The following is a 13,445-nucleotide window of genomic DNA, read 5'->3' as shown; positions in this document are numbered from 1 at the left end:
ACAAGAACCTCACTCTCCCGCTTCAAGGCTGCATGTGGTACTTGCAGGGAGGTATTCCTGGGAACAGCCATGGTGTGGGTTTCAATCTACAACCAGCAGCAACTGACAAGATGTGTGAGGGAGCAAACCCTCAGAAGATTCCAGCCCCAGCCTTCCAACTACCCAGCGACCAGAGCCATGAGCTTTCCCTGCCCAAGTGCTCAAATTGCAGATTGCAGGGTAAATAAATGTTGTCGTTTCAATCCTCTAAATCTTGGGGTGGTTTGGGACTCAGCCACAGTAACTGGAACAAAGTAAGTGTTAATACTTACATCTTTTCTTTGAAGGAGCTATTACAGTTCAAACTGCATTTTGTGTGTGTGACTATTTGATCCCTATCTTTCTGAAAACACTGAGACCTCTATGAGGGCAAGAGTCTTGCCTGTTTTGTTCACCATTCCAATCCTGACACGGAGCTTGGCAAGCGATGCACTCCCTGCCAAGGTATTCTTAGCTTTCCCGCGCTTCCTCACGTATAAAAAGAAATGCCATTTGGTCATTGTGTGAAAGTGCATTCATTTGATAAATGTTCACAGTTGTAGCTCTCTATCAGGAATCTGTGTTAGAGTTGAAGCACAAAAAGGAGGTGATGGGGGTGGGGCGCCTGGGTGGCTCAGTCGTTGGGCGTCTGCGTTTGGCTCTGGTCCTGATCGCAGGGTGCTGGGATCAAGTCCCGCATCGGGGCTCCCTGCTCCCCGGGAGGCCTGCTTCTTCCTCTCACACTCCCCCTGCTTGTGTTCCCTCTCTCACTGTGTCTCTGTGTCAAATAAATAAAACCTTAAAAAAAAGAAGAAGAAGAAGAAGAAAGTGATGTACTGGGGAGGGTGGCAAGGGCGGGGGGAGTAAATTAAGCTGTGCTTTGAAGAATGCATAGGACAGGGCTTCTGACAAGGGAAATGGTGTGTGCTGACCGATGGGGCCAGGGAGCAGTCACGCTGGGCAGGCAGAGAGGGTATGTGGAAAATTCCATAAGAAAAGGTTTGTAAGGGCCAGGGTCCTGCTGATGTGGGAAAGATGTTAGGGTTCAAGAAAGAATTTTTCTTTTTTTTAAGATTTTATTCATTTATTTATTTGACAGAGAGAGAGAGAGAGAGTGAGAGAGGGAACACAAGGGAGCCTGCTTCTCCCTCTCCCAAGAAATAATTCTTGAGACAGCTTTGGTGCAAAACAGGTGAGTTTATTAAAGCATGGGGCGGGACCCATGGGCAGAAAGAGCTGCCCTCCGGGCCAGGAGGAGTGGCTGATTATATACTTCCAGGTTGGGAAGGGGTTAGGGATAGCATAAGTCTCTAAGGAATTTTTGGAAGCAAGTTTTCCAGGACCTTGAGAGGGCTGGCTATTGCTGGGAAAGTCATTTATTACATCTAATAGAATCTGAGTCATGAGACCCTTCAGATGTATATTGGTGGGTCATATGCTTGGGATGATTGCCTACCTGTATCTTGGGGGTTAAAGATAAAGGAAGTTTCCAAAGGAATTTTTATATGTTAAAGTAGATTTACAGGATCCTGGGGATCAGGCTAAGACTGCTTTTTGCCCTTAACAAAGTAGTAACATTGAGCAGTTGAGTTCCTAGAGGAAGTTCACTCTGCCTGTTTCAAGGACTTGTCAATGGGCTTTAAGTATTTGAGAAATTTAGTAATTTTTCTTCTTAAGAGGCTCCTGAACTGGTCCACTGGGGAAATGATGTGATCAGGGCTAATGAAGTGAAGATAGGAGAAGGGAACTAAGTCTAGAGCCAGTTAGCAAAAAGTGCACTTGGCAAGGCCCTCTGTAGTGCTGTGTGCCCCTGGCCCGTTGTCAGATCAACCCTATAAACCAGGGATCCACAAATATTTTTCAGTAAATATATCAGGGTCTGCACATCTTAGGATCTGTCACAGCTACTCTCCTTGCTCTCATAGTGCAAAAGTAGGTACACAAGTGGATGCGCCTGTGTTCCAATATTATTTTAGACACCGAAATTTGAATTTCAGAGATTTCACGTGTCACGAAATAGTCTTCTCTTTTGAAATTTTTCTATCTTTAAAAAATGTGAAGACCGTTATGAGTTCGCTAGTGGAGCTGGGCAAGAGCAAAGGGCAGGTCTCAGTTTGCTCAGTTGCACTATATAAGGAATTGGTTAGCATTTCAATTTTGGGAGTAAGATCCCAGAGCAAGTCCTACAAGGAGCCACGCCCCCTCATGACATAATCAAGCCCCGCCCCACGGGGCGGAGCCTGCGCGTGCGCGGCCGGCCCTCGAGCGGGGGCGGAGCGGGCCGCGGCTCCGACTTCCAACATGGCGCACGCTGGCGGCGGCGGCGGCGGTGGCGGCGGCGGTGGCGGAGGTGGTGGCCCCGCGGGCCGGGGTTTGAGCGGCGCCCGCTGGGGTCGCTCGGGCTCCGCGGGCCACGAGAAACTGCCGGTGCACGTGAGTGCTGCCCCCACCCTCCCTCAGGAACCCTGTCGTCTCGCCCCCGGGCCGATGCCCCTCGCCCGGGCCCCGCCCGGCCCCGCCTCGGCCTCCGCTCCGCACGGCCCCGGACCCCAGACCCCTGACCCCTTACCTCAGCTCCTCGGAGGCTCGGCCCGTTTCCCTCCCCGCCAGGGACCCTTGTCCTCCGTCTCCTCCTCCGCCGACCCCCGCCCATCGGGACCCTCCCGCTCCCCGCAGGTGGAGGACGCCCTCACCTACCTGGACCAGGTGAAGATCCGCTTCGGCAGCGACCCTGCCACCTACAACGGCTTCCTGGAGATCATGAAGGAGTTCAAAAGCCAGAGGTACCCGCGGGACCCCTCCTCACCCCGCGGGGGGGGGCGCCCTGGGCCGCGATCCGGCTGAGCGGAGTGGGAACCCCCATCCCGGCTGCTTCTCCGCCCCAGTCGGGTGACCTTGCGCAGGTCGTGGAACCTCTCAGAGCCTCAGTTCTTTCTGAAGAACGGGAGTGGAGAGTACCCCCCTGTGGAGCTGTTGTGGGGATTCCTGGAAGAAGAGCAGGGATGGGGTGAGGAGAGAGCAAGAGAGAGAGAAGTCCGCAAGCAAGAGAGTCTGGTTCTGTCTTTACTCAAAATGATTTTTAAAGGAATTTTGTTCACCAAGGATCTTTTAAAATTAATTTTAATTTGTTTAAGCACTACATCAGAATGTTATTTGTCTTGAGTATTGAGTGTTTTGGCGCTCTCTCCCCCTTAAATCTTGTCAGCAAGCTGAGTGCCTCACCCAGGGGCACCCTAGTGCCTGGCCTGTTGGACAGTAATGCGCATAAAATGCTCTGTAAGGGGCCTGGCACATAGAAGGGGTTTAAAACACATTGGCTGATTTTGTAGGCACACAGTCAGGAGGGTTAGAACTAGGTGGGGGACCTAGTTCTAACTAGGCATGATGGGGGAGATCATCTGACAGGAGGCTCACTTAGGCTTAGAGTGGGCCAGCTGCTTGCCCAGACCAATCTTAGGGGCGGTCAGGACTAGACATGGGCACTCTGACTCTTAGATTCTCAGTGGTCACATCCCCAATCCGGCTGCTTCCCCCCCCCACCCCCACACACTCTGAGGAAACATGGCAGGGCTGGCCTGGTTTCCTTCCAGGAGAGATAAGCTAAAGCCTTGAGAGGGGTCTCCCCTACAGCCATAAGGGAGACCACTGGCATTGTTGTGCAACCCCTGCTTGCGGGGCCTTTGATATTTATGCCTTGCTGTCACTTGCTGGGATTAATGCCTGTGTCATAGTTCATCACCTTGCTTAGAGGGCCTCCTGCCACTACTTGGAGTCCCGGCCTTTCCCTTGGTCTCCTGGCATTTTCAGAACTGAGGGTGGGTGTGCTTGGAGTGTTTGGGGGAGATGTGCCATGCAAATGTCCTGTGGTTATCGCTAGGAAGGCACAGGGAGCCCGAGCCTGGCAGCTGGGGAAGTAGATGACACATTGGCTGAATCACACTGGTCACGTTGCAGGGTGCTTTGTTGTCCTTCAAGAAGCTCATTAGGTGGCACTGCCAAGCGAGTTGGGAGTAGATTTGGCTTTCCATGTGCTCCCCAGGACACTTCTGCCCACTCTCCCTCTTTTTCCTTCCAGCATCGATACGCCTGGAGTCATCCGACGCGTGTCGCAGCTCTTCCACGAACACCCTGACCTCATTGTTGGATTCAACGCTTTCCTTCCCCTCGGGTACAGAATAGACATTCCCAAGAACGGCAAGTTAAACATACAGTCGCCTCTGTCTAGCCAGGTATGCCGCTCTGGTGGTCTGAGGGATGTGGTCCTGACACTTCAGCCCTGGTACTCAGTTACCTAGCTCAGGCAGCCCGTCTGTGTCTTACTGCCGGAAAGGCAGTGAAGATCCAATCTTTGTCTAGACACAGTGCTCGCTTCTAATGCAGGTCAAAATAGATCAGAGTCCCTACCCAGCCACCTGTTTACCCCACACCAATCCCTTTGGAGGATTCAGATCAAGAGTGGATGTGGTTGTTTGTGTCTGGGGGGCATTGTCTTAACAGTTCTATGTCCTGTCAAAATAACCACCCACGGTCATCAGGCTCTTACCCTGATGCTCTCCCTGTGAGCGCGCCAGGCAAGCCGCACTCGGACTCGGGCGTGGGGTCTCTCTGATCATCCCAGGTACCAGCCATACAATAAAGCAGTTGAGATGTATGTGAGGATAGCCGTTTTGTCATTGCTGGGCTACATTTCGTTGCCAGTAGGGTCCTTGGCTCAGCTTCGGCTTGTGGCTTTGGTTTCTTCTGTCTCAAGTGGCGGCTTACTGCTTCCTCTGTCCGTGCAGTCCCTTCTTGCCCAAGCCCACCAGAGCCCCTGAGAAAACAGAAGTCTGTGTGAGCTTTACTCTTAACAAAGTAGCCACTGCCTTTCCTCCCCCTTGGCCCCGTTGCCGAAATGCTGTTGGGGGTGGGGCGGCCATCCAGTGCGCCTGGAGATGTGTACAGCATCCCTGACTCCACCCACAAGGCCCTGGCCCCGCGATGGCAGCTGATGCATCCCCAGACATTGCCAGATGACTCCTGGGAACCACATCGCCCCCATCTAGAGCCCCTAGTCTCCGTGAACCAGCTCTTTCAGCCTCATCTGTCTCTGCTCCAGGGCTTTGGGTTTTAGCGGGGAATATTAAAAAAGCCTACCCCAGGAAGCGTTCTGTCCATTTGGCCTCTGATGAAGGAGATAGCGGTTTCCTATCAATGCAGGAGTCAATTTTGGAAGGAGAATGGCCAGAGGCAGTGTGACTGTGACCGCCCCCTCTCTCAGAGGGACCTGCATGTAAATTCTGCCTTCTCTCTATGCAAGGCAAGCTCCGCTACCAGCATGTTGCCTCATTAAAGCCAAGGAGAGCATCTCCGTTTTGAAAAGGAAATCGGAAGCGCGTGGCTGCTGACCTCCAAAGAGCTGCTTCCATTTCACATTTACAAGTGGAGCGCCACAATCCAGATGTAGGGCTCTTTGCTCCAGAAGATCAGCAGCCTTAGCGGGGTTCACCTGCGGAACCATGGTGTCTGGGAAGAAGAGCAGGCTTCTTGGCAGCGGTGCGCAGGGCTGCGGGGCTGTGCTTGGACGAGTCGAGTCTGTACACGCGTGGGTCATGACCATCGCTCCCTAAGAAAGAGCCGAGGTCAGAGACCTCACTTGTGGAAATTGCCTTGCTCGGTCCCCAGCTGTTGGAGTAACTCAGCTTGCGGGGCTGGATCTCAACGCAGACTGCTCCGAGGTCTCGTTTTCCGGTCAGTAGCCACAAGGCCCCTGCTGTTGTGCTCACTCCATGGAGACATGCTACGGACACAGCGAGACGGGACCAGCCCCGTCTCCCCCTGACTTCACCACACAGCCATGTGGTCTTGCCAAAGCCCCAAAGCCATGACGTCTAGGGCCCCTGTTTCCTGCTGCCCACTCCATTTCTGTCCACATCAGTTGACCTGCTGGTTTTCCTGCCCTGCTTTCAGCACTCCTTCCTGCCAGGCATAGATGAGATGTCTGGGAGTCCTTGGAGAGGCCACAGTAGCCCGAGAACTTCTCAGGCCTCCCTACGTGCCACGCCCCAGTGACTTTTGTTTTGTTTTGTTTTACTGGTTTTTCTAGCTTCTGTGTTTCGATGTACACCTTCGATGTTTTTTATTTTTCATTTCTCATGTCCTGGTGAGTCCTATCAACTCCAGGCAGGGAGGGAGTAGCTCTAAGGTACAGAGGAAGAGAAGTCAGGGGAGTCCCCGGCTGTGAGGAGCCCTTGGTGCAGGTTTCTCAGCATTTGCTCTGTTGCCCGTGGGACCAGATTGTTCTTTTCTGGAGCAGGCTGTCCTGTGCCCTGTATGGGGCTGAGCAGCAACCCCGGCCGCCTCTGCCCTACACCGTGTGTCAACCTGGAAGTGTCTCCGCACATCGCTAAGTGCCCACTGCGGGACCGAATCAGCCTCACTGAGAACACAAGTCTAAGAGGAAGACAGACGTGTGCCATGATGTGGGGTGTGTGCCCCCAGGAAGGCCAGGGTGGCATGGTGGGAAGAATGTCCCCTTGCTGGAGTTACAGCCTTCTGAGTCAGCATCCTCTTGGAGCTGGTAAAGCGGGCCTCCGTTGTAACATCACTCCCCAGAGGCCCCTCTGCTCCCATCCCCGGTTGTTCTCATGTCACCCAGTTTTGTATATTGTAAAATGGCAAAGCCCGGGTTTGAAATTCAAAACCTGCTGTGTCTTAATCTGGCTTGCCCTGCAGACTGAGTCCAGATCAGGCAGGACCCTTGTCTGGCTGCTTCACAACCATGTCCCTATTCTGGGGTGGTGTGTGGCAAGTGTTGGAGGAGCAAGACGCAGCGTGTCAGTGGGAAGGTGACGACTCTCAGCTCCGGGGTTCCGTTCAGAGCCACCCCTGCCTCCTGGGAGCCCGCCCCCTCAGGGTCGGCTGCAGCAGCAGCCAGCTTGAACACAGGTAAAGGTTAAACCCTTAGCTCGTATGATAAGTGACCCCTTTACATTCAGAGGCTGGCCTGCCATGGGGAGGGTCATCTGGAAGTTCAGTGAGTCCCTATTGGGTCACCTCTTGTATTTGTGTCTTAGTCCCTCACGGAGCAGGTGTCAACCACCTCTTCTGCTTCAGGCCGGGTTTTATCCAGAGTCCCTGCTCTTGGGCATGCGCACATCAAAGCAGGGACCCTCGAGATACAGGTAGACATGGGGCACCTGGGTGGCTCAGTGGGTCAAAGCCTCTGCCTTTGGCTCGGGTCGTGATCCCAAGGTCCTGGGATCAAGCCCCACATCAGGCTCTCCGTTCAGCAGGGAGCCTGCTTCCTCTCTCTCTGCCTGTCTCTGCCTACTTGTGATCTCTGTCTGTCAAAAAAAAAAAAAAAAAAAAAAGATACAGGTAGACAGACGAGACATACACGAGGGACTTTAGTGAGGGAAGGGGGCCAGGGCTTGAGGGGCTGAGGGCAGAGGCCACGGGAGAGATCAGAACCCTGCCTGTGTCTTGGGGCAGGGGTTTCCCAGGTCAGGTCTGAAGGCCTGAGGTGATGAGTGAGTGCTTAAGAAACAGCCAGGGAGCCTGTGAGGTTGGGGGGAGAGGGGGATACAGGGGTGAGTGTAGGAGGGAGAGTCAGGAGTCTGGAACCTGTGGAGAGTTCCAGAAAGGCCACTCTGGCTGGGGTGCCAGAAGTGGACTGGGGGGCAAGAGAGGATCTGGGGGCCAGGGAGGGGTCCTTGGTGATCCAGGCAGTGGGCAGCGTTGTGGCCCTGGGGACGAGGAGTCCGTGAGAGTGGGAAGTGCAGGGAGATTCCAGGATGCCTCAGCCTCTGGGTGAAGGTGGCAGCACCTGCGGTGAGGGAGGCCTAGGAGCAGTGGGGGCGGCAGGGAAGCTGCTCTGCGTTTGGAATGTGCTCTTTGATGAGGGGTCTCACACGCATCCAGGTGGGGCTGTAGCCACTCAGAGGGTGGTCTGTGCAGGGTTGCTCCCTGGTGTCTAGTAGGACTATACCAGACTATGCCTGAATGAAGCCACTCCCGGCAGGCACAGATGAGAAAAATCTGGATTATTCTGGAAGGTTTAGAGCAGGGTTTGGCCCAGGAGCCAAAGCCAGCTTATATCTGTATGGAGAATGGTTTTTACATATTCCAGAGATTATATTAAAAATGTTTTTAAATTGTGACAAGATTCATGATAACATAAATGGATTTTTTTGTAACTGAAGTATATAATTCGGCGGGTTTGCGCATACTTATCTTACAACCATCCCCCCCTCAATCCCGGAACATTTTTATCACCCCGGAAAGAAACTGTATCTCACAGTTCTCCTCTCCCAGCAGCCCCTGGCAACCACTAATCCACTTTGTCTTTGCAGACTTGCCTGTTCTGGACATTTCGTTTCAGTGGAATCCTATGTAACTTCTTGTGTCTGGGTTCCTCTGCTCAGCGTCACGGTGTCGAGGTTCACCCTCACTGTGGCCTGTGTCCGAGCTACATTCCTTTCTGTAGTTAAAGAAATGTCCATCGCAGCGATGCTGCACGTGTGTTTATCCATTCCCGGTAGCCGTTTGAGTCGTTTGCATGGCTGTTTGCGAATCTTGGGTCCATACCTGAAAGCGGAGTTGCCGGGTCACGTGGTAACTATGTTTAACTTACAGAGGAACCGCCAGGCTGCTGGCCAGAGCAGCTGCCCCATTACCGTCGGGTCCTCGTTGCCAAGCCCTGGCCGTGCGGAGGCTTCTCCATCTTGTCCCCACGCTTCGGTCCAGGGTGTGGGAGAGGGGTACGCGGAGCTTGAAAATGCCCCCCGAGGAGGGGTGGGGAGCTCCAATGAGCTCTCAGCCTCCTCTGAAACAAATCTCCACCCCAGGGCTGCTCCCTCTCCCACCTCTCCCTGGCTCCTTCTAGCTCCTTCTGCTGCCAGGCCAGCACACCTGGAAGGAATGTGGTAATCAGCAAGACAGTCCCCAGAGGGCCTTAGGATGTATCCCACTGCCAGGGAGAGGTGGTGTTCAGAGTTGTAGCTGCTGTGGGTCTTTTGTGTCTCTGCTTGTCTTGCCTCAGATTTTTCTAGAACGTCTCTGTACCCACAGTTCAGGCTGAATTGTGCCCTCTCCCCAACCACCGCCCCCAATCCCGGTTCATATGTTGAAGTCCTAACCTTCAGTACTCAGAATGTGATGGTTTTTTGAGACCTTCACAGAGGTCATTAATGTAAAATGAGCCCCTTAGGGTGTCCCCTGATCCAGTCCGACGGGTGTCCTTACAAGAAGAGGACATTTGGACACATGGACCGACCCGACCCTCCAGCAGAGGGACAACCATGTGAGGACACACAAGATGACCGCCCACAAGCCACCTCTGCTGAACCTTGATCTTGGACTTCAGCCTCCAGGACTGTGAGGAAATACATTTCTGTCGTGTAAGCTGCCCGGTCTGTGGTGTTTCCTTGTGGCAGCCCGAGCACAGCAGTACACACCCACCACGGTGAGAGCGAGTGTGCCCAGCGAGTGCATCTGTCCTGATGACGGCCCTGCTCCTTTGTGCCTGCCGTTCCCCATCCTGCTGGAGCCTTCGGGTCTGAACTTGGTGCCCTGTGCCTTCCAAGCACGAATGGAAACACCAAGCTGTTTGTTCCTTCATCCGTGCGTCTGATGATTCCCAGCAGTGGCTGGGGCCCACTCTGTTCCAAACACCGTTCTGGGCACCTGGGCTATGGCAGTGAACAGTGTGGATATTTGCCGTCTGGTCAGGGGTAGATAAGATGAAGACAAAATATGTGTGTGTGAGAAGGTGACATGTGCCACAGAGGAAGGTGGAGCAAGAAAGGGGCTCGGCGTGCTGGCAAATGGAGGCCATTTTGGTTTGGTGCAGATCGTTCTGGAAGACTTGCTGAGAAGGTGCCCTCTAACAGACCCCTGGAGCTGTGCTGGAGGGTCCCTGGCCTGCTCCAGAACCAGCCCCTGTGTGTGTTGGACCCGCAGGATACTGCGGGAGGTGGGAGGCACCCCTGACAGCCCAGTTGTGGTTTGCAGGGAGTCATTAGAACCACACATGATGTTTCAGTTTAGAAACAAACACCCCCTCCTTCAGGGATAGTGGGGTCAGTCCCACGCCAGATCAGAATTCGGGGTGTCTAGGAGAGAGAAGTGTGTGTCTGTTTTCTGTCTTTGTGTGGCTAGAAAAGACTGCAGAGGGAGGGCAAGCACGATGACCAGTCAGCGCCTGTCTCTTCTCTCCGGTGGCTACCCCTGATTTAGCACTGCGAGTCCCATGGTCCTGGACAACCTGGTTGGTGGTGGCCTCACTCACCTCCAGGGTCCCCACTTGGCCCGGCACTGCTGACAGCAGGAGCCCCAAACTCCACTCCAGGGGGATTAAACAATCCACTTGCCGTGTATTTCTACCGTCTGCTCATTTTTCAAGGTGTTGGGTGTCATTCGAACTTCATGGTCTTGGATCAGGTGGAGGTGGGCTGGTGAGACTCCCCCAGGACAGTGCAGACACACAGTGTGGTGAGGGAGGCATCATCTGCCTGTGTGTGTGTGTGTGTGACCACCTCCCCAACTTCCCTCCCTCCAGGCCCCCACAAGGAACGTTCTCCTGCATCTCATTAAAAACCTTGGCTCTGTGCTGGGTGCCGCTTGCTCCCAGGTGGGCCAGGGCTCTGTCCAGCATTTCTCACATCTGTTCTCGGGGTCAGGACTGCCAATAACTCACTGTCGTGCCGTTGTCAGGAGAATTCGCACAACCACAGCGACTGTGCGGAGAACTTCAAGCCGCAGATGCTGTATAAGGAGGACAAGCCCCAGGTGCCCTTGGAGTCGGATTCCGTGGAGTTCAACAACGCCATCAGCTACGTGAACAAGATTAAGACCCGTTTTCTAGACCACCCAGAGATCTATAGGTCATTCCTGGAGATACTGCACACTTACCAGGTAAGAGGCCCACGTGACCCTGGCCGGGTGCCGGTGGCGCCCACTTTCAGGGTGCGTCAGTGGCATTCACATTTTCTGGTCTGAATTCATGAAATCCTGTACAATTCCGATGCGTTTTTTATTTAGCCTGTTTGTTTTTTCTTTACTGTGATAAATTGTACATAATCTGAAACTTACATTTTAACCCTTTTTAAGTGTCGCATTCCGTGGCATTAAGTACTTTCACATTGTGCAACCTTCCCTACCATCCACCCCCAAAACTTGTTCATCGTGCAAAACCAAGACTCCATCCCCATGAGACAGTACCTCCCCCAGCCCCTGGCACCCACCATCCCACTTCCTGTCTCTCTGAATTTGACAACTCGAGGGACCTCCTATAAGTGGAAGCATACAGTACTTGTCTCTTTGTGTCTGGATTCTTTCACTCACTGTGATGTACTCAGGGTTCATCCAGGCTGTATCCTGGGCCAGAACATCCTTCCTTTTTAAGGCTGGAGAACATTCTGTGGCGTGCATGTACCACGTGTGTTTATCTGTTCCTCCACGGGTGGGCACCAGGGTTGCTCCCATGATTTTGGCTCTTGGGAATAATGCTTCTGTGAACACGGGCATCCAAATACCTGTTGGAGTTCGGTTTTTTCAGGATTTTAATTTGCTCTGTGAGGCACCCCTGCATCCCAGGAAGTACTAGGAAACGCACGGTACGGGGATTTAAAAAGAACCTGAGAAGATGGTCTTCTCTTTGTAAGATGGCTTCGCCGGTGTTTTGACAACACAGCAGCCCTCTGTTGATGCTGATTACAAGTGGATTACAAGTGGGCTCCATGCCAGGCAGTGGGGCAGCAAAGATGAATGGTTGCTGCTTAGTTCAGTCTGGCGGTGGAAGAGACTTAAGAGGGGTGGGGTAGGAAGAAAGGGAAGCGGGTAGAAGCCTGCCCAGATTGCCAGCCCTGACCGCGGACTGCAGGGTGTCAGGAAGGGCAGCGTTGGCCTGAGTCCCAAGAAATCAGGCAGAGCCATCAGGCAGATGAGTATAGACAAAGGGTGGACTTTCTTTAGTGCTGGGAACATCCTGTGCAAAGTCCCGGGGGTCAGAGTAGACAGCCAGCTTCCGGGGACCTGAGGAAGGGGAGGGCAATATTATGGTCCCTTGATGGGTCGTCTCATTCCCTTTACAGCCGTGGAGTGGGAAGCCTGAGCTGTGTGCTCGAGTCCCAGCCTCCACCACCTCGTGCTCTGTCACATTCTCCGGTGTGAAGCTGACAGGGACTTACTTCTAAAGTTGACAGGGACTTCCATCCTGAGTTCCTGTCCTCCTAACCTGGGTCCCCTTTGGTCTTCATCTTGGTGCTTTAAGCTCTGGATTAGGCCATCTTCCTTCAACTTTTGGGGTCTTTCTGACTCTGGGTGGACAGGTCCCTGTCCCAGTACTCCTTTCCTTCCCCCGTCACCCTGTTTCTTTCAAGGCCCACCACCAGCTCCACACTCCCTGCGCCCTGTCCGCAAAAAAGGGCCTTCTTCTCCCTTGTACTGACCTTGTACTTCCCCAGCCTTTGTTTGAGGACATGCAAGGACTGAGGCCAGACCATTCCATGACTCTGCCCCTTCCATCATCCCCTCTATACTCCCTTGTAAGCCCCATCCCTGGCCAGGGCTCAGGCTGTGTTGTGGGGTGGGACGAGAACAGATCGTGCCGGGCACCCCAAGCTGTTAGCAGGGTGGTGGACTGGGTTCCTTTCTCCTAGTGATAGCAGGCATGGGCTCTGCCAGCCCATTTTTTGTTTCGTGAGTCGTCCCTCGGTCTCCACAGTGGGATGCCTGAAGGTCAGCAGCCTGGCGTGCCTCTATCCTTGGCTAACTGCTCATTTTCCCTTTCCTGAATTGGCAGAAGGAGCAACTGAGCACGAAGGGGCGGCCTTTCCGAGGCATGTCCGAAGAGGAAGTGTTTACCGAGGTAGCCAACCTCTTCCGGGGCCAGGAGGACCTGCTGTCCGAGTTTGGACAGTTCCTGCCTGAAGCCAAGCGGTCCCTGGTGAGTATAGAGGGCCCACCCTGGCCTGAGGGCCACCTTCCTCTCAGCTGGGACCCTGTTTCTCAGTGCAGCCCCGAAGACCAGGCTGGGCTTATTTGTGCCCGGGACATGCCGGCTTCCCCCAGAAGCCACACAGCGTGCAGACACCCCTAGGCCCCCTGTGCAGGCTCACCGCCACGTCCTGTTGGAGCAGATCCTGAGGGGGGCTCCTCTTTCAGACAGTGTTCGGGGGGGTGAGGGCCAGCTGGGAGGAGACCTGTCTGTAACCAGTGCCCTGTGGGAACATGCCTGTCGGGCACTGTGAGGCTTGCCAGTGAGGGCAGAGAGGATGAGGAGGGGTCTGGGGTAGGGGGGTCGAGGGTGCAGGCTGCATCATCAGCCTCGTGCCCCCCCACCATCATGGCCTGAGGCCTGCTGGGTTGTGCTTTCCCTATCCTTTCCCTTGTATTTTCTCCATAAGGCTTTCTTAGAAGTAGAAGCGAAATTCACATAACATGAAACA

At 53.9% G+C, this 13,445-nt stretch overlaps 1 protein-coding gene and 1 long non-coding RNA gene across 3 annotated transcripts in view; both read left to right on the top strand.

Moving 5' to 3' along the window:
- The first annotated feature begins 2,300 nt into the window (after positions 1–2,300).
- SIN3B (SIN3 transcription regulator family member B) overlaps positions 2,301–13,445 on the top strand; it is a 34,922-nt gene continuing 23,777 nt past the window's right edge. For both annotated transcript variants that reach the window (XM_082744990.1, XM_082744991.1), the window contains exons 1-5: positions 2,301–2,451; positions 2,695–2,801; positions 4,094–4,247; positions 10,711–10,911; positions 12,800–12,943. In XM_082744990.1, the coding sequence (XP_082601116.1) occupies positions 2,320–2,451; positions 2,695–2,801; positions 4,094–4,247; positions 10,711–10,911; positions 12,800–12,943 (738 nt within the window). In that variant the 5' untranslated portion in view covers positions 2,301–2,319. The remainder of the gene's footprint in view (positions 2,452–2,694; positions 2,802–4,093; positions 4,248–10,710; positions 10,912–12,799; positions 12,944–13,445) is intronic.
- LOC309871710 lies at positions 5,351–8,161 on the top strand. The gene is made up of 2 exons (XR_014315455.1): positions 5,351–6,942; positions 7,071–8,161. It is a non-coding gene; the product is annotated as an uncharacterized lncRNA (long non-coding RNA).

The sequence above is a fragment of the Mustela nivalis genome, assembly GCF_964662115.1.
Source record: "Mustela nivalis genome assembly, chromosome: 1".
In the NCBI taxonomy this organism is placed as follows: Eukaryota; Metazoa; Chordata; class Mammalia; order Carnivora; family Mustelidae; genus Mustela; species Mustela nivalis.
This window is presented reverse-complemented; position numbering and strand designations above follow the sequence as displayed.